General features: G+C 35.9%; 1 protein-coding gene and 1 pseudogene across 6 annotated transcripts; one reads left to right on the forward strand and one right to left on the reverse strand.

Annotated features, from left to right (window-relative positions):
* Positions 1–231: 231 nt before the first annotated feature.
* CD55 (CD55 molecule (Cromer blood group)) lies at positions 232–25,855 on the reverse strand. 6 transcript variants are annotated; one of them, XM_067729128.1, is made up of 11 exons: positions 25,616–25,855; positions 24,586–24,768; positions 22,980–23,171; positions 22,489–22,588; positions 20,463–20,548; positions 16,235–16,423; positions 11,822–12,439; positions 8,255–8,275; positions 3,408–3,480; positions 1,605–1,701; positions 232–726 (listed from the first exon to the last, which is right to left on the reverse strand). In XM_067729128.1, exons 1-11 carry the CDS (start codon positions 25,713–25,715, stop codon positions 712–714), a joined length of 1,674 nt encoding a protein of 557 aa, XP_067585229.1. In that variant the 5' UTR covers positions 25,716–25,855; the 3' UTR covers positions 232–711. The 6 variants fall into 6 exon arrangements, with proteins under 6 accessions (XP_067585229.1, XP_067585233.1, XP_067585231.1 ...); XM_067729132.1 differs by lacking the exon at positions 3,408–3,480; XM_067729130.1 differs by lacking the exon at positions 1,605–1,701.
* On the forward strand, positions 20,752–21,402 carry LOC137219139 (DNA-directed RNA polymerase II subunit RPB11-a pseudogene; annotated as a pseudogene).

Raw genomic sequence — 25,855 nt, forward strand, 5'->3', positions numbered from 1 at the left:
TTCACTATCTGTACTTGTATGACAAAGGAAGGATTATTCCTTCATTCTGTATTCCTCCTTTGTCACCAAATAACCCAAGAAACTCGACACTCTTGGGTCATTGGCATGTTTTTCCTTTAAAAAATTTTGCCAACTGATTCAGACTCATTTTAATGGAATAAGAAAAGATGAAAATGCCTTTTAGTCAGGAAGGATTATTTTAGGAATAAAAGGAAACATTTTTCATCAGTCTTTGGCAATTTTTCTTAGAAGAGAGTGGTTTATTTGGTTTCAATATCCAATTAATGTTTTTAATTTGTTGTGTCCTTTGTAAGTAAAAATAACATTACACATTTGTTGAAAAAAAATTCACTTTTTTTCCTTTTCTTCTTGCTCACATTCTAAGTATCAACAAATCTTTCCACTTTCCCACACTTTTATAAAAGTAATCACTCTCAATCTTGTGAGTTCTTCTATTTTCAAGAGTCTTAGGAGTGCTGAGAATGTGATTCCAGGACAGATTCGTTTTTCCTTGCTTCGTGGACATTCTTATGCATCTTAAAGACAAGATAACATGCAAAACGAAGAACACTACCACATATACTGTGTTCGCTCCACCAGAAAGTTCTACAAAATTAGAAATATTCTGTGTACTCATGTGCACTTTCTTCTCAACTCTTCTTTGGCTCAGTTAGCCAATAGTTACTAGCATCATAAGCAAAACTGTCAATGTCATACATATATGTCCTGAAAGTTAAAAAAAAAGTTTAAATCAAAATAATTTTATTTACTGGTGATAAACATTATTTTTTTAGTTACTATGTGATAAACCATGAAAAGAATTAGTTGGTTAATTTGGGGTGCAAAACAAGTGCAAAATTCATAAGTTATAGTATGGACAACCTCAGCCAGCATAGTTTAGAGTTCTGTAGTTATAGCAATACCAACTAAAACATGACACTTGAGTTTTTAGTTTCTTGAGATTAAGTGGCCAAGCTGGATTCAACTAAGATTCTTTCAGATTAAAAGTCAGTGAAAACTCCCTGGAACAGAAGAAAGTTTAATCAAAAGAAGACACCTAGAAGGTTTCACAGGTACATACATATTAAGTTAGTTTTGCGTGATAATTTTGCCTAACAACATAAAACAGATAAGATCTGTAAACTTGACTTAGAAAAGACACGTTAAAATAGATTTAATATTTCTTAAACACTGGAAACTTTAAAAGTCACCAAGCAAGACGGAGGAGCAAACACAATATGGGCCAATCATCTCATGATGCAAGTAGTCACAATGAAGGCATTCCTATTTGTAAGCCCTAATGTATCAACCTTTTGTTTTTTCCAGATATTTGTAGCATTGTGAGCATCTAATCATTTCAATAAACTGAGTATAAAGCACAGGATGAGATGATGAGTATACTGCTGAAGAGTGAAAGACTGAAGACACGTCATATTAATGAAAGATTTACTGTGTTAGTCACTCGTTCAACAAAGAAAAACAATTCTGACAATAACAGAGGTTTAAGCCTCTATTGTCCTTTAATAGTCACAGATAGATATCAAGCTAATTGTGTTAATGGGCATTTTCCAAGATACAGAAGTTGATTTTATTGAACCATATACCTGTTGTAAATTAATAGGTCTTACTTTCGTAGCATCACCAGTCACAAACCATGAAACAACATTAAATGCTTTGTTGTTCTCATGTGTGTAGTAAGACCTGAATAGTAGAGAAGGAAAATACTGATTGAATTATAAAAGTTTAAGTTCACTCAAAAAGCAGTATCAGCATTTGCTTACCATCACATTCCTTTCATAAACTAAAATTTATCATATATATCCAACACTTCTAAAAGATGCAAATAAATCCTTTGATAGGCAAACACAAAGGATCACCAGGTGAAGGTACATTACACCATCACATGCATTAACTCTTTCTCCTGTCTCATTAAGATCAAATTTTAATTAAATCAGTATGAAATTCAGAGAATAACCAGGAATGTATAAAGTTAGCTCTTACCCTCAACATCTTATACTTCCAAAATAAGGCAAGTGGAGTGTTTTTAAGTGCACATTTAAAAAGGCAAATTCTTTCTTAGAGGTTTGCATGAATTTCCTCTGATTCAGAAATAGAAGAATTAGGTTTACTGCAAAATCCCAATAAAATATAAAACAAATATTCCTTCCTTCTACATTTCAGCACTTTTCATTCTATTAAAAATATGATGGTCTATTATTTTACCAAAGTACCTAAAAAAGTAATGATAGCCAAGAGACAGCCAAGAGAGAGACAACTTATCACATTCCACTCCCCTCATCTACCAAGCCCCAGAGCAATGGTTTTAGAAGTAAATTAATAATGCTCCAATTCAAAAGGAGAACTGGACCAAATGTAAGGAAGTAGAGAAGATTGGTGGTTTATTCTTTTTTCCAGAGTAGTTTTGCTGAGACTTCTGTACCAACTTAATACCTCACATCATCCAAAGAACTGAAATAGGCAATTTAGTAACAGCATTAAAATATAGTTGTTCTTAATTAAGTAATGAAAAAATAGGTATTAGGGCACTTCAGAAAGAATTCAAGTTTATATGAACTCCACAATTAGTTTTCTGCACAACAAAATCTACAAAACAGAAGACAGTCAATTTAAATAATACTCTGTCTACAGGATACATCAGAGCCAACCATGACTTTATACTTAACACATGTAAATTCAATGCAGGTCAGATGTTTCAAATACTGATCTTTTTTTCTGTGTGTTGTTGTTTTATCACCTGAGTGCTTACCATGTGACAAGTAAGGTTCTAACCTCTTTACAGATGGCAATTCATTTGATCCCATGAAATAGATACTACAATCCCATGAAGCAGGTACTATATTTCCCCCATTTTTACAAACGAGAAAATTGAGGCATAGAGAGGTTAAGCTGCTCACAGCCACATGGCATTTAAATAGTAGACCCGGAATTGGAACCAAGCAGTCAGGTTCCAGAGCCTGCCCTCTTAACCACTGGGCTGATTTTGGCTAGACTGGCATCTGTTAATAAATGCAATTTATTAATAGGCCTAGTCACAGGCAATTTAACAATATGTTAGAGTTTCTCTTTCTAAATTTTTTTGCTTCTGTGCACACACAGATACTCTCATAAATTGTACTGAGTAGAGAAAAAGGTGAGTTGATTAATAGATTGCAATGAGACTTCGGCTTTCAAATCACTTAATGTCCTCGTATATACTGAGAAATCTAAAAATGTTTTAAGACACAGAGTCTGTTCATCCAGGATAGTAATCATAGACAAAAGGAATAAAGAGACAGCATATCAAAAAACGCAATTAAGCTAAGAAAATTATCTACTGGCATAGTGTCAAGTTTTACTGGAAAGAAGCTAAGAATAAATTTTTAAAAATCATCAGAATTTCTGCTCACCCTGATTTTCCACTGCCCCAGAAAATTTTGACTAGAATCATGGTACCAATTATTAGAGTACCAGCAACACATCCTTGAGGGGGAAAGAATTTGATAAGACAGTTAATATAGAAACATGAACAATTATATATACAGTAGTTCACAGTGACAAAAATATTAATTATGAGGCAAGTTAAAAAATAGGAGACATGAATTATATTTTGCTTGCTTGCTTATGTCACAACTCTGACAGTAAATACTGCATGTTATTTATCCTGTTTTCTTTCAAGGAAAGATGAAATATTTAGAATGAATTATCACAATGCTCAAATAAAATTTGACAGGTTTGAGAGGATTCTAAAGTGTTTCAACCCCACCATGCTTAATTTTAAATGATTTGATCACTGATTTAAATATGATGACTGTATTATATAATTTCAGCACTAGAAGGCATCTTAGAGTTCACGCTCATTTTGTAGATAATTAAACTGAGTCTCAGAAAGGTGACGCGTCCATATGTGGTTAATGGGAAGGCCATTTACTTAGTTTATAAAGGTAACAGAGATGTAGGTATTTTCCCATCATAGGAAAGGTATCATCATCTCAGCACCGAGAGTAAAACATACTTTGCCTATAGAAACGCTTTTCAGTGTTTAGTCTGTTGCAGATAAAATTTCTTTTAGGAAAACTAATATTTACTTTCAAGATTCAATGCACTATTTTGAGTTGAGCAACAGAAAATAATTGGTTAAATAAGTTGAATAACAGCAAAAAACTTTTATACCTTGACTTTTACACATAAACTTTCTTCTTAAAACCACCCATTGCCCTTTCCCCTCACCACCTTGGGTCTCCCTTTACCTCCCCACTCCACCCTCCAAATCCTTGAACTCTACTCTTTTGATCTGTACTACAAAGAAAATTATAGATGACACTAGAAAAGCAACTGAAGGTAATATGACTAACAAGTGTATCTGGTTCCAAATCAGCAAAATACTACAGATGTCGCACAACTGAACGGCCATGTCAATACATAATTTTAAAAATAGCTGTTTCCACCACAGGTTTTATACTATTTTACCCAATCAATTTCTTTAATTGATCCCTTAGCACCATAGCATTAGTTTGAAAAGACTGTACTCATAAAATAAATCATGGCTCCTCAAAAATTTGGGGTTTCTTTTCCTTTCACCACTTCCCATTAATCCTACCATTTTCAAATGATGCAGAAAGATCCCATTTTCAGTTTGAATGATAAATGAAAATAGAAAATTTTAAAGCAATCCAGAATGTCTGGATGACATAACTTAGGAATATTCTTAGAACACTGATCAGCACATATAAGTGATTCAGGAAGAAAGTGTGTGGAGGTTGATGTTTTAACAGAAAACCAGTGCAAAATACAGAAATTGAGAAATATAATTCTAAATAAATGATTCCTCAATAATTAATAATTAATGAGAGTATTATTTTGCAAATTAGAAACAAAGGAAACTTTAAAGTATAAAGGCAATGATCTTAGCATTCACCCAAAGGTGAATCAGTGTTAATTTAAGATTGACACAACTTGAGCTACATGAAACTATAAAATTATAAATGAAACTATGATTACGATTCCAATGTTCTTAATTATTCATTGAAGAGATCATAGGTAGGAAAACTACATAATTTTAGAAAATGTAAAAGGAGTAATTTAGTAATGTTCCCCATTATGTAGAATTATATTTACCTAGTACTTAAAACACTGCAAGGCAATTTGTCACCTATTATCTCATTATCTCCAATAATTGGCATGGTACTTGTAAATAGTAAAGAGTGTTCAGTAAATATTTATTAAATTGCATTGCATGATATTCTTTTCACAGATGAGAACACTGAGACTGAAAATGAATAAGACAAACAGTTTATCACCAGAGAAAACCTATTTCTAACCCCTGGTTCAGGGCATGATTTTAACTGTTCACAATATTCTCAATAAAAATACCTGAGATTACTCAAACAAAATTTGTATTAGATGGGTATTACATTAATATATAGAGTATCATCTCCATTCCCGAACAACCCAAGTCAGAACCTAACTACAAGATCTGGTATTATCAAATGAGGCTTGTCTCCTTTTCTGAAGAAATGTGGATTCATCCAGTCATTTCAAAAGGTCTCACTTATACATCTCATAAAGTGGAAATGCAGTCTATATACTATGAAAAACTAAGAAAGCTATGAATAGGTTTTGTTCTTCCTTATAATTCTATTTAACATAAAGATATAAGTCAATAAGCATGTGATATTTAAAAGAAAAAGTATTTTAGATATTTCACTGAGCATTCTCTAATTTTTTCTTTAATATTCCTCCAACTGACCTATTAATTCCCACAAGGGATATATGAATGTCACAATATAGAATTTCAGCAATGGAGGGAAAAAAAGCAATACTTGTAAAGAATCAGGACTATCTTAATTGTCAAATTTGAGTTCTGCAGCTCTAGGAGAAGAATTTTTCTATCCTTTCAAGTATTAGTGCTGAAGAAGCTAGTCATCTGCGTCTATTTAAGAGCCTAATAGCTGTGTGACCTTGAGCAAGTTAAGAATCTTGCAAAGCCACAGTTCTCTCAGCTAAAAAGTGGAACATAGCTACATTATAGGATTGTTGTGAGAAGTAAATGAAATAATACATAGGCATATTTCAGTACAGTCCTCGTCACACACCAAACACACAAATATTGCTCTAATAAAGGACTGTTCTTATTCTTTGGTGTGGCCAGAGAGAATGATAAAATTATCAGAAATCCGTCTTAGGAAAATAGTGATAAAATAAAAATGAATTCTTAAAGCTAGGATTTATTCAATTTTTAGCACTATGCTAGTAGTTTTCACATCTGTTATCTCATTAAGCTTCCAAGACTTTAAATAGGAATCATTATCACCATCTCATAAATGAGAAAATTGGGAGTCAGAGAGATTAAGCAAATCACTTGGGTTGAATTATTACTAAATGGAAAAAAAAAATCCAAAAGAGGATTGAAACCAAGGTCTGACTGACTCCAAAGCACAAGTCTTCCTTCTATATGACACTGTTGACAAAAACAAAAACAAAAACCCCACAAATATATAGAGCATGTATTCTCAATGGGGTTAGTATCATCCCTAGAGGGGAAAAAAAAATCTCACTTTTTTATGTATAAAGTACAAATGTGCATACAGTACATAAATAGATTTATATTACATCTGTAGTATTACTATTTCATAGGGATGATTAAGAAAAAATGCCTTAAAAGCTCCTTGAGGGGGAGAGGGTAATAATGAAAAAATTTTTTTGAAAAACACTGATACAGAGCCAGCAGAGAATAGCTTTAAAAATCAAAATGCAGGCTTCACTTACATAGCAGATTAGAAAGTTCTGGGAAGAGTCGTCAGTCTCTACTTCTTAGCAGAATTAAATAGGAAAAATATTAAATACTTGCAAAGTTCTAATATCATTTGTATCATTCATGTGCACTGCAGTGTAATCAATAAAAGCAATTTCCTTGCTATAGAGTTTATCTTTAAAATGAGAAAAGTGACCGCATTCACAGAATACATTTAAGAAGTAAAAATATCAATAATTTCCAGGTTTATATTTTACAAGTATAGGATCCTAAAGAAAAATATTGTCATATGTCTGATAGAAGAGGGAAGGAGTTCCTCTTTATTTTTGAGCACATGTAGGAATTAAAACTAACCCTAAGGGAAGGTTTCTGGGAAAGCACACAGTATACACTTAAAGAATTTCAGAGAAAATAATAAGCACCTCAAACCTTCATTGAATGCCACTGAGCTTGTAAGAAAAAGCTCACCTATTAAATTTTTAAGCTCATCTATTAAAAATGTCATCAAATCATTAAATCATGAGATTTTCATTTAGAATACATTTATTTTTATTTAAAATATAGAATGAACAAAGTGAATTCTAACTGTTGGAATCTTTCAACATAAATCTTTTAGCTTAAAAGAGGTTCATTTAAAATATAAAAACTATAATAAATAACAATGAAAATAATAAAACAAGTACCTGCTTTCAGTTTTATAGACCCTTGGCTAATTCACGCATGCATAAGATAGGAGACTTCAGCTTATTAACACATAAATCAAAAAATTCATTTTTTAATATTTTCCATTAGACATTACTTATCAATATATGCCTATTTAGCTGTATTGCTTCTTAACAAACATTTATTTTACCATCTTCTTTAGGAGTTTATTAATCTTCTTGTTAATGCATAACATCAAATAATTTATTTACGAACAAGAAAAGGACTAGACCAAATGCTAGAAGAAACTGCAACACAGGTATGTTTTTGGCCTCATGCCTATAGAAACAGAATACTTTTTAAAGATAACTTTAAACTATTGACAGGGAAGGGAAAATGAAGAGGATATAACCAAAGGTAAGACTCTTTCTTTTACTTGGGATAAGACAGACATCCAGAAATGGTCAAGGAGTAGTTTATGATTAATTATAAAATACTTGATGATAGAAACTGTATTGATAACTCTCTCCTCTTGTGGTTCTTTAGCCACTAGAATGAGATGTATTGAGACAACAGGCACACAATAATACTTGATCAATTGGCCAAATGATTTGAAGTTGTCCTAAAATTATCTTGGAACAAGAACATGGTGGGGAATACTTAGGAACGTACCAAGCACCTGATGGTAGTACAAAACACATCGATAAAATGCATTTACCTGTTTTCTCTTTGGCATCCGTAAACACTGTGTTTTAATAGTATTCCTAAGACACTTAAAAGACAATATAATTTTCCAGGAACATAGATTACACTTCCGAAAGCGAGGACAAGTTCTGTTAACTGCCAGAGAGCCACACTTACCCGATGCAATGATGCTAGCAACTAAAGTAAAAAAAAAAGGAAAGAATTACAAAACTAAAAATATTTTAAAGTCATTGATTTGCTAGCAATTTCACAAATATATAAATTTATCAACAACAGTACTTGAAAGTTCAAAAGTAACTCAGATTTTCATAACTAAAAGAAATAATTGTAAATAAATTGATGAAAACAATTATACATTATTAACTTAATCAAGTAACATATATAGCAGTGCTATCTCTATTAAACAGAGTCAACACTATAAACATAAAATACGATAATGAGTTATTGAATACTGAAACAAACACCATGTAAATTTGGTTGTATGACTTGATGGCAAGTCAAGGTTATTGTAAGGATTAATACTAACAAATGGAAGGTGCATGGTACATGACACTATGGAACACACTCAGTAAGTAGTAGCTACTATTATTTTTTCAATAAGAGCAAAAATAGTAAATAATATTTAAAAGGTAAATTAATTGTATATGAGAGAAATTTGATCCCAAATATTTGTTTATCACAATAATTGACTTAGGTTTAGGTTAAATTTGTTAAACTATCTTGTATTCTTGCAGAAAAAAATATTTCAACAAATTTAGCTCTATAACAAATTTATATAAGGTGGAACTTGTTTCTCTTTGCCTTGCCCTATTAAAAATTGGATGTATTCAACCTAAAACTTTTAGGCCCAGAGATGCCATAAAATTTTAAGAAGTCAGTAACCACATATGTGTTAAAATTAATAAACTGAATCTAAATATATCAACATAAGCCACAAAAGCAATGTTGAGTGCAAAAAGTCAAGTTAGGTAATGAAATATATGGCATACTGTTTAAATTATAAAAAATATACAAAACAATAATATGTACTACTTATGGTGATGTACATGTAGCATAAGAACAAAAACAGAGAGGAAGCTTGCACAATGAGGTATTACCTCACACCAGTCAGAATGGCCATCATCAAAAATTCTACAAATGATAAATGCTGGAGAGGGTGTGGAGAAAAGGGAACCCTTCTACACTGTTGGTGGGAATGTAAATTGGTACAGCCACTATGGAGAACAGTATGGAGGTTCCTTAAAAAACTAAAACAGAGTTACCATATGATCCAGCAATCCTGGGTATAGATCCAGAAAAGATGAAAACTCTAATTCGAAAAGATACATGCACCCCAATGTTCACTGCAGCACTATTTGCAGCCAAGACATGCAAGCAACCTAAATGTCCATCAAAAGATGGATGGATAAAGAAGATGTGGTGCATATATATAATGGAATATTACTCAGCCATAAAAAGAATGAAATAATGCAATTTGCAGCAATATGGATGGACCTAGAGATTGTCATACTGAGTGAAGTAAATCAGACAGAGAAAGAGAACTATTGCATGATATCACTTGTATGTGGAATCTAAAAAAATGATACAAATGAACTTATTTACAAAACAGAAACAAACTCACAGACTTAGAACATAAAATTTATGGTTACCGAAGGGGAAAGGTTGGGGGCAGGGATAAGTTAGGAAGTTGGGATTAACATTTACACACTACTATATATAAAATAGATAATCAACAAGGACCTACTGTATAGCACAGGGAACTCTACTCAGTACTCTATAATAACCTATATGGGAAAAGAATCTGAAAAAGAACAGATATATGTATATATATAACTGAATCACTTTGCTGTACACCTGAAACTAACACAACACTGTAAATCAACTATACTCCAATATAAAATAAATTTTTTTAAAAAACAATAATATATACTACTTATGGTGACATACATGTAGCATAAGAATAAAAACAGAGAGGAAGCTTGCAGTGATTGCCTTAGAGCAAGAGAAATGGGAGCAGGGAAATGTGCAAGGAAACTTTAACAGTAAGATCTGTAATGTTTAAGTTCCTAAAAATATTCAGGTAATGGCAAAATAGGCCTCAAGATAACCATTATTAAATGTATGAAATCATTATGAAAGTATGGTCATAATGTATAAAACACGATTCTAAAAAACACAACTATCTGATGCCACTGAAGAGTGATCAAAAGCGGGCAGGTTCTGTGACAAACCATAATGGAAAAGAATATGAGAAAACATACATATGTATATGTATATATACATATACATATATATACATATATATATATAAAACTGAGTCACTTTGCTGTACAGAAGAAATTAACACAACATTGTAAATCAACTATACTTCAATAAAATTTTTTTTAAGAAGGCAGGAATTGAAGTTCCCCTTTTAAAAAGGGGAACTAAATGGAGTGAGAGTTTGTGTATTTGTGGGTATTTGGCCTTTTACCTAAAGGAATAAAGAAACATACGAAGGAAATTTCAACAATAATACCTGTAATGTTTTAAGTTCTTAAAGATTCTGGGTAATGGCCAAAAGAACTTGATCATGGCAATTACAAAATCTGGACAAAATATTTTAAAAACAACAATAACAATGATTTGAAGGCATGGAAGAGCAAACTAAGTCAGACAGAAACTAATCAAAGCTGAAGAGCTCAGGCAGGGGTTAAGCTGCAGGGAGTGAGATTTGCATGGATGCTGCAGGGGGAAATCCCTAGGCCACTTGGTGCAGGGAGCAGAAAGCCACAGTCTCACTGGTTGGAGAAGTCAGAGAATAGAGTTCAGAATCAACAGGGCATCTGGAAAGTGAGGGGCTGCTGATGCTCTATTTCTTGAAATATGTGGTGGTTATACCAATATTTGCTTTAGAAAAGTTATTAAGCCTTATATGTATATTTCACACAGTTTTCTGTGTGTTGACGTCAATGAAAAATGAAAATAATTTTAAAAATTATCTCTTGGCTCAGTCCTATTGAGATTTTCCAAAAAAACTAAACAAACAAACAAACAAAAAACACATATCTCTATTAGAGAACAAGAATGTCTATTAATATAGCTATACATTAAGCAAGTTGTAAAACAAGAAGACATCTGGGTGGTCTGAAACAGCATTAATTAGTAAGAGGGGTTTCATTCACTCAACAGGTTTTTCTGAAATCTACAGCATATTTTACTCTGCTTTCATGAAAACTGTCATTTAAAGAGTTAATATGAACTATTTCAAAGAACTCTGTTTTTAATTACTTAGAAGATACTATTAAGGTGCTTTACCAAATTAGCAACTCTAGGGAATCTGGAGAGTTCCGTTAGCATGCTTGAAGGATGGGTCTCTGTCAATGAATCAGACCCAGAAATAAACCTTAAGGATTATCCATATTTGAATCTTTGAGGGGTCTTGAGGAATTCAGTGACTCCCTAAAGCTAACATCAAAAACAGAATTTCTTCACTGACCTTAATTTAGCATTGCTTTTATGGAGCCACAACATTTTTCTATATTACTGCAAAATGTTTCTTTCTTAAAGGTGTGCCCTAGCACAATCCAAGTCTGCCTCTGAAGAAAGTCAGAACATCAGTATGAAGACACTCTGCTACAATAAACCAGAGACTATTTAATTTTATAATCCCAATCAATTTGAAATTTCCACCATAGCACCTAAAATCCATACTTGGAAACCTGAACAGAGTAGTCAACTGACCTGAAGTAGAGCTTCCTCCTCCTTTAGGTGTGCTTGTTGCATGAAAACGTGTGGTTGCCCTGTGACCAGCTGGACTCCTTGTTGCTGTAACATGAGCAGAGGTCAATCTTTGTGTTGCATGGAGACTCTTGATCACTGGGGTATGTACAGCAGTGGACTTTTGTGTTGCTCTAAGATTCTGTGTAAGTGAAGATTTTGCCGTGGTGAATCTTTGGGTTGTTGGTGTGGCCTGTGATGCAGAAGCATTTGCCATGATGGGATTCTGAGCTGCTGTAGAGACAGTGTTTGATATGGGGGAATTTGGGGCTGTTGTGGCTGAATCATTTGCTGTGGAAGGTTTCTGAGGAGCTGATGAGACTTCTGTAGCTGGAACATTTACAGTGGTGGGTTTCTGAGGAGTTGGTGGGGCTTCTGTATCTGAAACCTTTACAGTGGTGGGTTTCTGAGGAGTTGGTGGGGCTTCTGTAGCTGGAACATTTACAGTGGTGGATTTCTGAGGAGTTGGTGGGACCTTTGTAGCTGGAGCATTCACTGTGGTGGATTTCTGAGGAGTTGATGGAACATGTACTCTGGTGGGTTTCTGAACTGCTGGTGTGACTTTGTCAATTTGAAAGGTTTCTGTGGAGGAAAAATGTTATTTAAAAAATTAGCTAAATAATGTTGTCCAAGTTAAAATTTAGGAACCAATTGTTTTCTGTATGACTCTTCTCTTTCCTCACAAACAACTAAATATGATTTTTAGGAAACCAAGTATTCTCATGTATTTCCCAAAGAACTAAAATGTTATATTGTCTTTGCTTTGAAATAAATTATACCTTTAGGCAACTAAAGTGAATTTACACCCAAGTAGTGTTGAGGTTCTTAAAACTGTTTTCTATGTGAAAAAGGAAACCAAAGTCAGAGTTGGCAGTGATCTCATTCAGTGACACACCCCAAATAAAGATAGTTTTTCTCATAAATTGTCTTCTTTACCTCATGCCAAGACCAAAGAACAGCAGGATGCAACCTTGAACCAACAAAGATAATCACAACATAGTTACTTTTTCCAAAGCTTTCAGGACATGTTAGTGACCTTGGGAACTTGTTTTGTTTCACTTCTTTTTTAAAGCAATAAATTCAATTAGAATAAAATAACTCCCTTTTTCCCCTCTTGTGTTGGTTACCAACTTTACATAGGTTAGGTTAGTTCCTCTTTGGATTTTAGGTGAGATAATAAATATCTCAAGTGCAAATTATGTGAAGGTCCTATTCTGAGAGTCACAAATCTAACATTAAAATTTTAGGCCTTCCGTGCCTGTTTGATTTTGGGTTGCTTATGCAGTCTCCATCATAAGGCAGTACTGAGCAGTGCCTAAGCCTGTTTGACCACATACTAGAGACTGTTGTCAACTTCTCTAAGCTTGTTTTCTCATTTGTAAAATGAGAATTGAAAACAATGTGTCTTAGTGCTTTTATCATTGCTTTAAGTTGCCAAAGTTTTGCTATGAGGTGCCTGGAAGTGGTTTTGGTTTTATTCTGCTTAGAGTCTTGAGAGCTTTTGGAATCTTTTGGTTGATGTATTTCATCAGTTTGGGAAAATTCTCAGTCATTATCTCTTAGAGTATTTCTTCTGCTTCCCTCGCTCTCTCTCTCTCTCCCCTCTTTTTTATCATATGTTAGAAGAGTTTAACATGTCTCAAATGTCTCTTAAATTTGATCTATATTTTACATTCATTTTTCTTTGTTCTTCAGTTTTAATTAACCTTTCTTCCAGTTCCCAATACTGTCTCCTGCTACATCCAAATCACTGTTAAACCTATCTATTGTGCCCTTAACTTTAGATATTATATTTTCCCATTGCAGAATGTTTATTTTACACCATTTTTATAGATTTCAATTCTCTGTTGAAGTTCTCTATTTATCTTTTCTGTTAGTATCTTAAATATATTAAACACTTATTTTAAAGTCCTTGTCTGCTGACTCAATTATCCAGATCTTTTTTATTTCATTTTCATTTCTCCTAATTTGGTTATAATTTCTTGCTTCTTTCCATATCTAATAATTTTTTATTATATGCCATACAATTCAGATGATATGATCCACCAAAGGGAGGGTCTCCTTTTCTGATAGGCAGATTGGTTTGAAGTGATCACATCCTCAGCCTATGAGGGACTCAGCCTATGAGGGACTGATTCTGTAAGACTCAGTCTACTTCTGCTCTTGTCTCTGCTCCTTGGAAGTGGACCTTCTGGGTTTTTGATTTGACAGCCTGGTGGATCTTTGTTTCCTCAGCCCTGAGAGACTGCAGGAGAGCCAAGTCTGTCCTTCAGCAGTGTCCCAGTCCAGCAACATAGCCTCCTTGCCCACACAGCTTCAAAATGAGCTTAAATGTCGTAAGGAGGACACTGGCTGTATGCTTGATACAAGCCTCTTCCTGTGATGGGTTTGTTGTCCAAATACCATAAGGTTCAGGGAGATCTCATTTTGTACTTTGGAAGCTTGGGGTCTAGCTCCCCAGTCTCACCTGCACTCCCAGAAATCAGCAAATGGCTCTTGGGAAAAACTGGGTCAGCATTTGAGGACTTCCAATTTCCAGTGCATTATCCTAGCTTACCACAACTATTGAAAGCTTTGCTAGAGTCTCTCTTTCCTGGCAATGGTCTTTTATCTGTGTCAAGATGGATCCTCAGCCCAGATGGGCCTCAGAATGGTTTGCCTTCACTCCCTACCCCCAGGAATTTTAGCTCATTCAGCCCTAGTTGTTCCCCTGAGGGAACAACCTATGCCTTTAAAATATGATTAAAAAAAAAAAATCTACCCAGTTTTGCAGTCATTGTCATGGGAGCACTGGCCTGCCATGACTTCCTTGGGCATTGCCATAGAGTTGTAAGCTCTAAATAACTGATGATTTAATAAAACAGGGGAAAGTAAATATGAAGTGGATCAAATGGCTAAATTTTAAAATATCAAAATTTACTCACAATTAAATGAATTCAACAATTAAATGAAATTTTCACCACTTATACTATCACATCTCCATATCTTAATAACCATTTTCATTAATGGTACAGAGAACAAAAATACAATATTGGTGAGACAGTAAATTGGTACAATTTCTTTGGAAACAATATTGTTAATGTTTCAAAAGTTTAGATGCATATACCTTTGACACAGTAATTATACTGCAAGGAATTTATTGTAAAAAATGTATTTGCACACATGTACAATGAACAGATATACAATAACACTTACTGTAGCACCTTTTGTAAAATAATTTTTTTAAAAACTAGAACAAAAACTAAATTCCCTTCAATAGGAGACTGGTTAAATAAATACTATATCCATACAATGAATATGATTTAAAAAAAGAAATATGTATATGTATATTTATTTTCTAGAATAAAACACAAAAATTCGTGAACAGTGGCTACTTCTGAGAGTAAGATTAGAGGAGACTTTTACTTCTCATTTTATACAATCATCGACATGGTTTTAATATTACCTCACTATATTTATGTATACCATTTATATGAAAAAACTATTATTAACAAGCAATAGTATTTAATAGAATCTAATTTAATAGAATCTAATTTAATAGAATCTAATAGAATAGTATCTAATAGAATTCAAGTATAACTATAAAAGTAGTATTTGCTTGAATTATATTGGCATTCAAATATGACACTGCTTAAATAAATGCCACCTCCTGGTCCTGTGCAATGTTATAATCCAGCTTCATTGATCTTCTAAATATCTCTTCAAAAATATACTTAAAAAGCAGTTCTAAAGATTCTGAGAGTACAGCCTGAGTATCAAAAAGCACTGAGGGAAGAAGAGGTCTAGAAAGATGAAGAAGAGAGCATTCTCAATAAGAGAGAAATTCTGGAGGCAGAAAACAAATATAATATAATTCAATGAAGTCAACAGGTAGGCAAGAGTTTCTCTTCGTTGTCACAACATATATAATCATCATCTAGATCCCTTAGTTCAATCTAAGATTCTCTCCCAATTAAATAAAATAAACCACTTTATACACTCTTTGTATAAACAGATATCTATATTGACTTACTGAAAGTAACATGGTAAGAAACAGCAAATTTAAGCTAATTCACTAAAAACATGAGACATATAATGTGTATGTGTACGTGTGTGTGTGTGTATGTGTGTGTGTGTGTGTGTATATTCATAAAGGTCATGTGTGTATTTATTTATTTATATGTTACCATATGTTCTCCACATCAGTGGTTCGTCCTTTTTGGAAGTCATAGACCCCTTGTAGATTCTGATGAAAAACTGTATCACCCAGAAAAATGCAAATACGCATATGTACAACATTTTACATTCATTTCTCAGGGAGTTCATAGATTCTCAGATGCCCATATATAGACCTAAAGGCAAGAATAAATCAGAAATATAACTCTGCAAACTGATTACCTTTGCATTCAGGTGGGGGGCCACTCCACTCTCCTTGGTCATCTCTTACAGTACAATTGATAGAGCTCTCTCCATGCAGGGCGAAGCCTTTAATACACTTATATGTTACAGATTGTCTATATGCGTAACTGTTTTGTTTCTTTTCAATCATTCCATGGTCAATTTCTGGTGGTTCTGGACATAAAATTTCTTTAAAAAAATTCCAACATATTTTAAATTAATTAAACTGGCAAAGTATTTTTATAAACAAGTAAGACTAAAATTTGTTAAAGATTTTATTTACAGAAAAAAACGTATTCTTCTAAATTAAGCATTTCATCTCAGAAGTGAGATGAAGCAGGGCAGAGATTTCCATTTAGGGAGTAAATGGACTTGAGTTTAAACCTAAGATGTACCCTTCTTCTTAGAGCAGAGAAGAGGGCTCTGCTTTTCATTCCAAGGAGAAAAGATGCCAAATGAAAGGAGTTGGGAATGTTAAGTGGCAAGTTTGGGAAACAGGAATTTTGGATAGAGCAAAAGATTTTAAATGTCAGGATTAGACTTTGACTTTCAGGATAAAATTTTTTAAGCATGTGTTAACTCTTGGCCTTTTATTTAAAGTAAATCTGACTGAGCAGCTGAATTTGTAAGACAAATACAAGCAGAGTATTGCTTGTTATATTATAAAAAGAAGCCTCTCCCTCGCAGTTGCCCTGATAAAAAATTCAATGGTTCCACGTTCTCTGGAGCCATGAAGTTGTTTTTCTTTCTTTCTTTCTCTCTTTTTTTTTTTTTTTAAGCAGGAAAGCAATGTGATCACATGTGAACATCAAATTATATTACACAAATACTCTTAAGTACCCAGAGAATACTAGCAATTTACGAATTACTTTTAGGCCATTGATCAAAGCAAGGAACAAGAACAAGTTAATCTGATTTACACTGGGCTGGGTGGGCGATGACAACACATATTACCATCAGTTCAGTTCCAACATTTTCTGAGCACCTAATACATACCGGGCATTGTTCTATAAATAGAAGCGAAAAACGGAATAAGATACAGTTCCTCTGTCTTAAAATACAGTGGAAAAAGACATTCAAAGAGATCATTTCAATACGAAATGGTGAGGATTATCACAAAAGCATGCACAGTGGTGTGGAAAGAGAGAAGAGGGACAGTTAACCAGCCTGGGGGGTCAGGGAAAGCTTCTAGGAGAACTACAAGAGCAGACCCTTAAGAGAAAAAAAAAAAAAAACTAAGCAAAAAACGGGCTGAAGGACATTCCAGGCAGAGGCAGTGTCACAAGGAATGATGGGAGGGCATGAAGAAGTCTGAGGTATCTGGACAACTACAGAAGTTTGCAAAGGATGAGGGCAAGACATAAGCATGGAGAAGCAGGTAGATCATGTCTAGCCTTGAACACTGTATGGAGGAGTTTAGACTTTGTACACAATGAGGAGACACTAATAAGCTTTAAGAAGGAAAGAGACAAGTCACATTCGTGTCTTAGATGGATCACTAGGTAGAGTATAGATGAAACATTAATGGAGTGTAAGAATGGAGGCTGGAGGCCACTGCAATCAGTATCACTTGTGAACTCGAGCAAATGGGACTCCTGCCTTAGCTCCCACAGCTTAAAAGTCCATGCTCTGGCCCTCCTCTGGCTGTGCCTCTCTCTACTAGATGGGGAATCTGCAGGGCTGAGGGGGTATGTTCAATGAGAGCTCCTGTCCCACCCCATTCTAAATCATGCTCCAGGAACTGGCAGCCAGAACTCCCTGTGCCAACACCCCCTTCAAGTCTTCGCCTGGTCCATATTCTTGAGGATGGTCTATACTGTGGATGTGTTCACCTTTAGGTCAAAGTTCAATGGAGTAGGGATAAGGGTTACAGGGGACGTGACTTGGGTGTGTAGGCCGAGCGATCCATTTACACACATCAGAGACCCCTCACAGTGCAAGAAGGGGGCGCTGACTTGAGAAAGTCTGTGTCTTAGGCCAAGCGACTTCCATTTATACCCTTGTCCTGGACCCTGAAAATGTTAGGGGTGACCCTTATCGCAATAGTCCAGACAAGGGATAATAAACTATATTAAAAGTGTTATAGGTGGAAGATAAAAGACAAGTTTGAGGGCTTCCCTGGTGGCGCAGTGGTTGAGAGTCTGCCTGCCAATGCAGGGGACACGGGTTCGTGCCCCGGTCTGGGAAGATCCCACATGCCACGGAGCGGCTGGGCCTGTGAGCCATGGCCACTGAGCCTGCGCGTCCGGAGGCCTGTGCTCCACAATGGGAGAGGCCACAAAAGTGAGAGGCCTGCGTACCGCAAAAAAAAAAAAAAAAAAAGACAGGTTTGAGAAATAGATTAAGGAGTAAAGGAAAATGATTTAGTGATTAGAAGTGAAAAGATAAAGAGAGGGGCCCGGGACGACAGATATTATCTAGCAGGGATTGATTCCAGGCTAGCGTGTACTAGCAGTCTACTAAAATTATTTTTGAAAAAGAAAATATTGGCAGAGAGAGAGGAAAACAGATCTTTCTGATACTGAGGCTTTGTTCAGAGGTAAACAACTATCACTCTTGATTGATTTATAACCAAGGATAATTTTTGAATATGTCCATTGTTCATTCGTTCTGTATATCCACACCTCCATATCCACATCCATACATGGACATCAATGCTGTCTCATGTGTTGATAGAGGCCAGGGCTGCATTCTTGCGGTAAAACAGCTCATTGCTTAAGAATTTATACTTTCCACTTGATGTTTTTGGTACTGTCAAAACAGAAAAGTTATGTGGAAAATCAACCCTAGGAGAAGTAGGGCTTTAATAGGGATAATTGAAGACACTGGGGTTGCTGAGGACAAAGGGCTCTTTCCTGCAGGGTTCAGATGTCAGTGCTTGCTGAGTTGCAGAGACAGATAAAAGAATCAAAGAGGAAAATATGAACATCAGGATGTTCACCACAGAGTTGAAGATACCAGACAGAGAGTAGGACCTGGCCTAGCCATGGGCAAGCACGAAAAGAGAGTAGGTTTGCAGTGCAAAAGCTCTACTATGCTGGAATACGTGCTTGCTGTCCACATTTGTGACACTCATGACAGCAACTGCTTGTAAAGATATTGGCCTCAATTGGGAAACCACTTGTTCAGGCTTTGTGACAAGTTGTTGCCTGTGTTAGAAAAAGATATGGTCCAGCCCCTGCTTGCTTTCCATATGTGGTTCAGTATCATTTACAGCATCCCTTAATGGATGGTGGAAATAGGAAAGGTGATGGTGGGTAGTAGTGATGGATATTTGAAAATAATAATGAGAAAAAGGGAGAAATAGTAGCTATGGGAGGGCAGGGCGCCACATGGGTGTGGCTGGAGTAAACTCCTGGTTGGCAAGGCTTCATTTTATTTGTCTTCATATCAGTTGACCCCACACATTCCCTACCATAGAGTGTCAGTCAGTAAATGCTTGATAAATTACACTGCATCTGCTCTAGTCTCCTGCTCCTAAAAACCCCCAAAACTTGCACTTAGCAATAATTTTAATGACAATGAGAGAAATAAAGCCAACTTTTTAGAATATTACATATATTTATTCCTCTCAATTTTCAGGAGACATATGTCTCTAATGCACATACATTTAACTTGATATATCCATTTAGGAAATTATCTCTGTGTCCTATTCCCCCCTTGAGAAGATAAGATTTTCAAGTACAGAAACCATACTTCTTCTTTATTATGTAAGGTTATTTCTCTAATGATAAAATAATATACCACACTTTAAAACACTTCTACATAACTACCTCAGTTAATAATCCTTAAAGGAACACATAGGTAACACTAGGCGTTAGAAGACTTATGGGTTTGAAATCAAGAGATCTGGGTTAAATGCTTTCTTTTGTCACTTATTTTGGCATACAGGATCAAGTCATACAGACCCTCTGATCAATAGCATTTTAATCCATAAAATTAAAAATTATGGGGGAAAAAAAACATACCTATTTTACTTGATTCTTAGAAGGAATGGTAAGATGACCAAGAACAATATAAACCTTAGTTTGTTTTTAATCCTTTATCCGCACAGTTAATAAATTAAGAAGCATTACTAATAGAGATCTTTAAATTACATAAAACACACACACATTGGAAGGTGAGGGTACTACAGATACATACTGTGGGTTATTCTTAAAGAGCGGGAAGCAATTTATTATTAATTATTCAGTCCCACACCTGAGTGCTTAGAATTTTTCAGTCTTACCTTGGCATTCTGGAAACGGATCACTCCACTCCACAGTATTTCCCGCAAGAGAACAGTAACTAGAAGTTGCACCAACTAATTTGTACCTAAAACAATAAGGGAAGAAAAAAAATTAAGTTCCATTCACATATATTTGACTTCCCTTAAATTCTCCAGATTATCATCTTAAAATATTTATGACACCAGTAGATAGAGACAAAACAATAGTTGATAAAAGTCCATGTGGCAGTTTAAAGGAAAAGAAAAAATTATATCTAAAAGGGTGACATTAAAGAATAAAAAAGGGCGGCTTTGGAGGCGGCTGCGACGCTAGGATGAACGCCCCTCCCACCTTCGAGTCCTTCTCGCTCTTTGAGGGCAAAAAGAAGATCACCATTAACAAGGACACCAAGGTACCCAATGCCTGTTTGTTCACCGTCAACAAGGCAGACCACACTAGGAAACATCATTAAATCGCAGCTGCTGATGGACCCACAGGGGCTGTTTGCTGGCTACAAAGCACACCCCTCCCCCCACCTTGGAACACAAGATCATCATCCGCATGCAGAGGGACTACAGCCCCCAGGAGGCCTTCACCAATGCCATCACAGACCTCATTAGTGAGCTCTCCCTGCTGGAAGAGCGATTCTGGGTGGCCATCAAAGACAAGCAAGAAGGAATTGAGTACTGGGCCGCACCCGGCCCTTTTCCAGGCACCAGGTGGACAAGAGAACTTCTTCCAGCCGTGGGCCTCCTTGTAGAAATTCCAGTGAGCCCCTCACCCCCAACACCAATGTGTCCTGTACATAGTTTTATCTTCCTAATAAAATGTGGCAGGAAAAGACCCAGCTGTGACTTCAAAGCAAATGGACCATCAGTTCAGTGGAGGTTGCGGACCTGTTCCAAATCCACGCAGGGGCCTCATTTCAGGACTGGTCCAGAGACCCAGATTTCTGTCTGAGGAGGTGGCAGGAACAAACTCATTCTGGACAAAACCTGGGAACCTGGGGCTGCCAGGCAGCGTCTCAAGCAGAAGGAAACTGAAAACCCATGTGCTTCCAGGAGTCTCTGCTCTAGAAGACTCAGCTGCCAGGCCTGCCTCCCAGCAGCTCTCCCCAGGCTTCTCTTACATAGTAGAGTTTAATAGAAATATTCACCGAAAAAAAGAAAAAAAGTATAAGACAGGCAAAATATTTTTGATTTGGGTAGGGCACATGTTAGAAAATAGTAAAGTGTTTTAAAACATTTTTAAAAGATACAGATGCTTAAATATTTTATATTTCTGAGTTCTAAAAGATCACTACAGACACCATAGAATAATACAATGTACTTCTATTTAAAGGGTTCAAAGTACCCCCAGATTTAATATTAATGATATTAGTGATCCAAACATCTATGTTTAGTACAGGAGACAAGTGATAATGATAGTTTTATAAAGAACAGGGATACACACAGAGAATAAAATATCATAATTCAATTTGCAGATATTAACTGAGAGAATGAGTATAAAGGTTTTAGCAGCACCTGAGACACTGACAATACTCAGTGAGTAAGTTCCTTTTCCCTGCATAGAGAACTTATAAAAGATCTTAGGTCAGAATGATATTTTCACACTAGGAATAATTGTTTTTAACCCATGATATTTTATAACAGATTGTTCGTATATAGAAAAAACAAATGCAAATTCATTATTTAGGTAAAGAATGGTTTCATATTTAACACTGAAAGGATTTAATTTCTCCAAGGATCATCAACTTATCACAAGTATTTTCCTATACATATCACACTTAAAATTTTATAGTGAATCACATATGTACTGAAATCTAACCATTGAGAGAATTTTGGTGGTATTATAAGAAATCTTCCTTTCTTGCCCCATTTTACTAAATTTAACTGTGATGAGTTCATGATAAAGGATCTTTGAACAGAGGGGTGGTTTTATTGCTACTAGCTTGTAAACACTGGCTACAAATCTAAAAGCTTCCATCTTAAATCCTAATTTGTTTTTCCATTTGTTAAATATAGTGTTTCATATACCCAAACTTACCCTGTATTACATGAAAAATGGATGGGCGATCCAAATAATAGGTCATGTGTTATACTGACATAACCATTTTTTATTTCTCTAGGGTTAGCACATGATTTTTCTAGAAGAGAATACAAATTGATTTTTTAAATTAAATTATCAGGCACATCTATGCAAATTCATCATCTGAACCATTGATATTACTTATCCTTAGACTACTTAAATCGTACCTTCATTTTATCAGTTTCAAGAAAGCAACATAGTTAGACTATACACTATTTGATTTTAGGTAACCTTAAACTAATTAAATGAGAAATCAGTGAGTAAAGTAATATTTCTAGCTCACAGGTATTTAGTTTCCCTAATTTAAAATAAAATGGTTCCAATGGTTCATTTAAGAATCATTCTAAATAATAACATGTACACATAGAGTTCCACTATGAGTGAAGGAAGAAACACTATTTTCCCCAAACACCATATGATTAAGAATACTCTTTAAAAATTATACTCACTTTTACAAAATTCATCAGGTTTGGACCACGTAAAATTCTGAAGGCAAGTTAGTTTTCCTGAGAGAGAATGGTCCCTCATGTAGCCCAAACGGCAATCATATTCTACAGTGGAACCTTCTGGGAAATAATTCTGTTTGGTATAAGACTTTTTGAGAGATGCAAAAAGTAGCCTGGTTGGAACATCACAGCTACCTAAAAGTATTAACAAAAGCAACAACAAAAAAATTAATATCACTTTATTTTATAACCTATGTTTAATTATCTGGTCCTATATCACTCCTTTTTCTATACTTCTTTGTACATATTTGGTATTTATATTAATGTCACTATGGCATTGACAGTGTATCAAGCGTATTCACGTATAAATTTTCATTTCCTAGTTACTAGAGGCCTGTGAAGTAGATTTGGTACATAGAAGTCACTATGCCCACAATTTAGAAAATATAACTCATTTAAGTTGCCTGGCATAGTTCTGGAACTGACTCAATGCCAGTTCCCTTATCCTGCCCCATGTAGCACAGGGGTAGATGATAACTGGTATTTCCAGATCCCTGGGCTAGTGTCCTGGACAACGATAATAGTTAACAATAATAGCTAATATTTATTGAGTGCTTCTAAATGTTTTACACATATAAACTCATTTAATCCTCAGAACAACCTATGGGGACAAGGATCAGATGAGCCAATGGTGGACCTAAAAGTATTTACAAACTGTAAACATCCAGGCAAATGTGAATTTATAGTGGCACGGTATAGTGGAAGGGGCACTGGATTTATAGTCAAAAGACTCAAGTTTCCACCCTGGCTCTCCTGCATAAGGGAGCTCCTGATCTCAAGGAAGTTGTTTAACTGGGGGCTGCTTTCTCAACTGTAAAATGTGGATAAGTCCCTAACTAACCTCAGGGAGTTGTCGGAAGGATTAGATGAAGTACTATATGCAGAGGAGTTATAAACTCTAAAACATGATACATGTGCAAAGACTTATGTACTTCAACCTCCTGCTTTGTATCATGGATAGATAAAAAGTTAAAGGTGATCTCACACCTGATTTCAAAAAATACTTGTGGCAGTTTCTATCTTTACTGTAGCTTCCATTGCTCCAAGTTGTTCAAAGGCAGGAATCAAGTCTTACCTTTATCTTTACTTGTATATGTCAAAGCTAATCTAGGGCTATGCCTATAATGATAGATTTTGAGATAAAAATTGAGAATTTTTAAAAATATCACTACAGAGTTGTATTGGGTAAGTCCTACTTTACAAAATGAAATTTAAGAAAACAGAGGATCTCTGTTATGTGTCTCAAGGTAATTGCCAAATGTAGTTATATATAATTTACTCCCTAAACAGTACCTATTGTTTATTTTTGCTATTACTCAGTTCAAGAGTTACAGTGTTAAGGGGGAAAAAAAACCCGTTAATGAAGTGCAGGACCTATTCCAGAAAGCAATGCCGTCAATTAGCTAGATTGTGGAGTGCCAACAGGTATACCCTGGCGATTAATAATGCTAGAAAACTATCGATTACCAGTCACTCCAAACAGGGATAAAATTAAACTTAAGAAACATTCCATTCCCATAACTTTTCTAAAATGAAATGAAAAACTTACGATTACAAAATTCTGCAAGCTCTGACCATTTATTATTCAGACAGACCACTGAGTCTGCCTTGCCAGGAACTTTTACAAAGCCTTTGTTGCATTTGTATGTTACTGTGCTTTGTTCGGGAAAACTTGTAAGAGCTCCCAAAGCTGGTTGGGCATTAGGTACATCTGGGGGAAGGCTGCAGTCACCTAGGGAGGAAAAAACAGAACTGAAGGAAATACAACTTTTCAATTCATTGCAGCATTCCTTTCCCAAGACGAATAAGGGAAGCAGCAATGGCTTTCTATGCCCACATAACATTCCCATCCAATGCTCAGCTGACACACCGAGAACTTGCTAGGCTTCCTGTGTCAATTAATTCAAAACTAAAATAGTCGAAAATAAATTCCTGCCCTTCGTTATCTAATATATACATACATATATATATATATATATATACACACACACACACACACACACATATATATATACACATATGTACATATATAATATATATATAGTGCTTTAGACTTTCACATACATACTGTTGCTAGGCACACAATAAAGACAGACGCCCCCTTGGAACGTTACACCTGGAGGAGATGACAGCGCAAACTTGTAGCGCCAAGTCTGTACACGACTGGACCCTGTTGAGAGGTGAGAGTGGTCAACTATTTGGCCTTCCACCCTTAAGGAGATGCTGAGGATTCGCTCTATTCGAGCCCTACCTTTTGGCTTCCGGGTGTTTGCTCCCTGTACCCTCCACGCCTCACTCCTAAAACCCTGCCAGCTGCGGTCCAGCACAGCAAGCTTCCTAACTGCCGGCTAGCAGCGGAGAGCCTCTTCCCGTCCCCAGAGATCGTGCCAGTAGGAGCGCTGATAGAGGTAGAGGATTACGGGAACAATTAGGGATGCCGACATTCCTCAGCGACCCTGGTCCGCCGACTTTCCGGTTGTTGTAGAGACGGGCCCTGCCCCTCCCACACTGCCTAAAGGTTTAGCCTGAGGGGTGGGGTGGGGTGGGGGGTCCCTGGGGGGTCCCCGACCCCCACTCACCCGACGCAGCCGGAGGACGCAGGAGCAGCAGCAGCAGCGGCGGGGCCAGCCCGCCCAGTAGGCGCAGCACAACTGGGGCGCTCCGCCGCGCGGGACTCATGGCGAGCGGGGACGGGGATCCGGCGTTGGGGCTCCGCGGTCTCTGAGGTTAAGACCAAGCAGGCTCGAGCCAGGAGCTGGAAGTAGGAGCAGCGCCCGGTAGTTCTTCAATTTGAGTTAAATTAGCGCCTTGGGCGGGGC

This window comes from Pseudorca crassidens, chromosome 2 (genome assembly GCF_039906515.1).
Source record: "Pseudorca crassidens isolate mPseCra1 chromosome 2, mPseCra1.hap1, whole genome shotgun sequence".
Lineage (NCBI taxonomy): Eukaryota > Metazoa > Chordata > Mammalia > Artiodactyla > Delphinidae > Pseudorca > Pseudorca crassidens.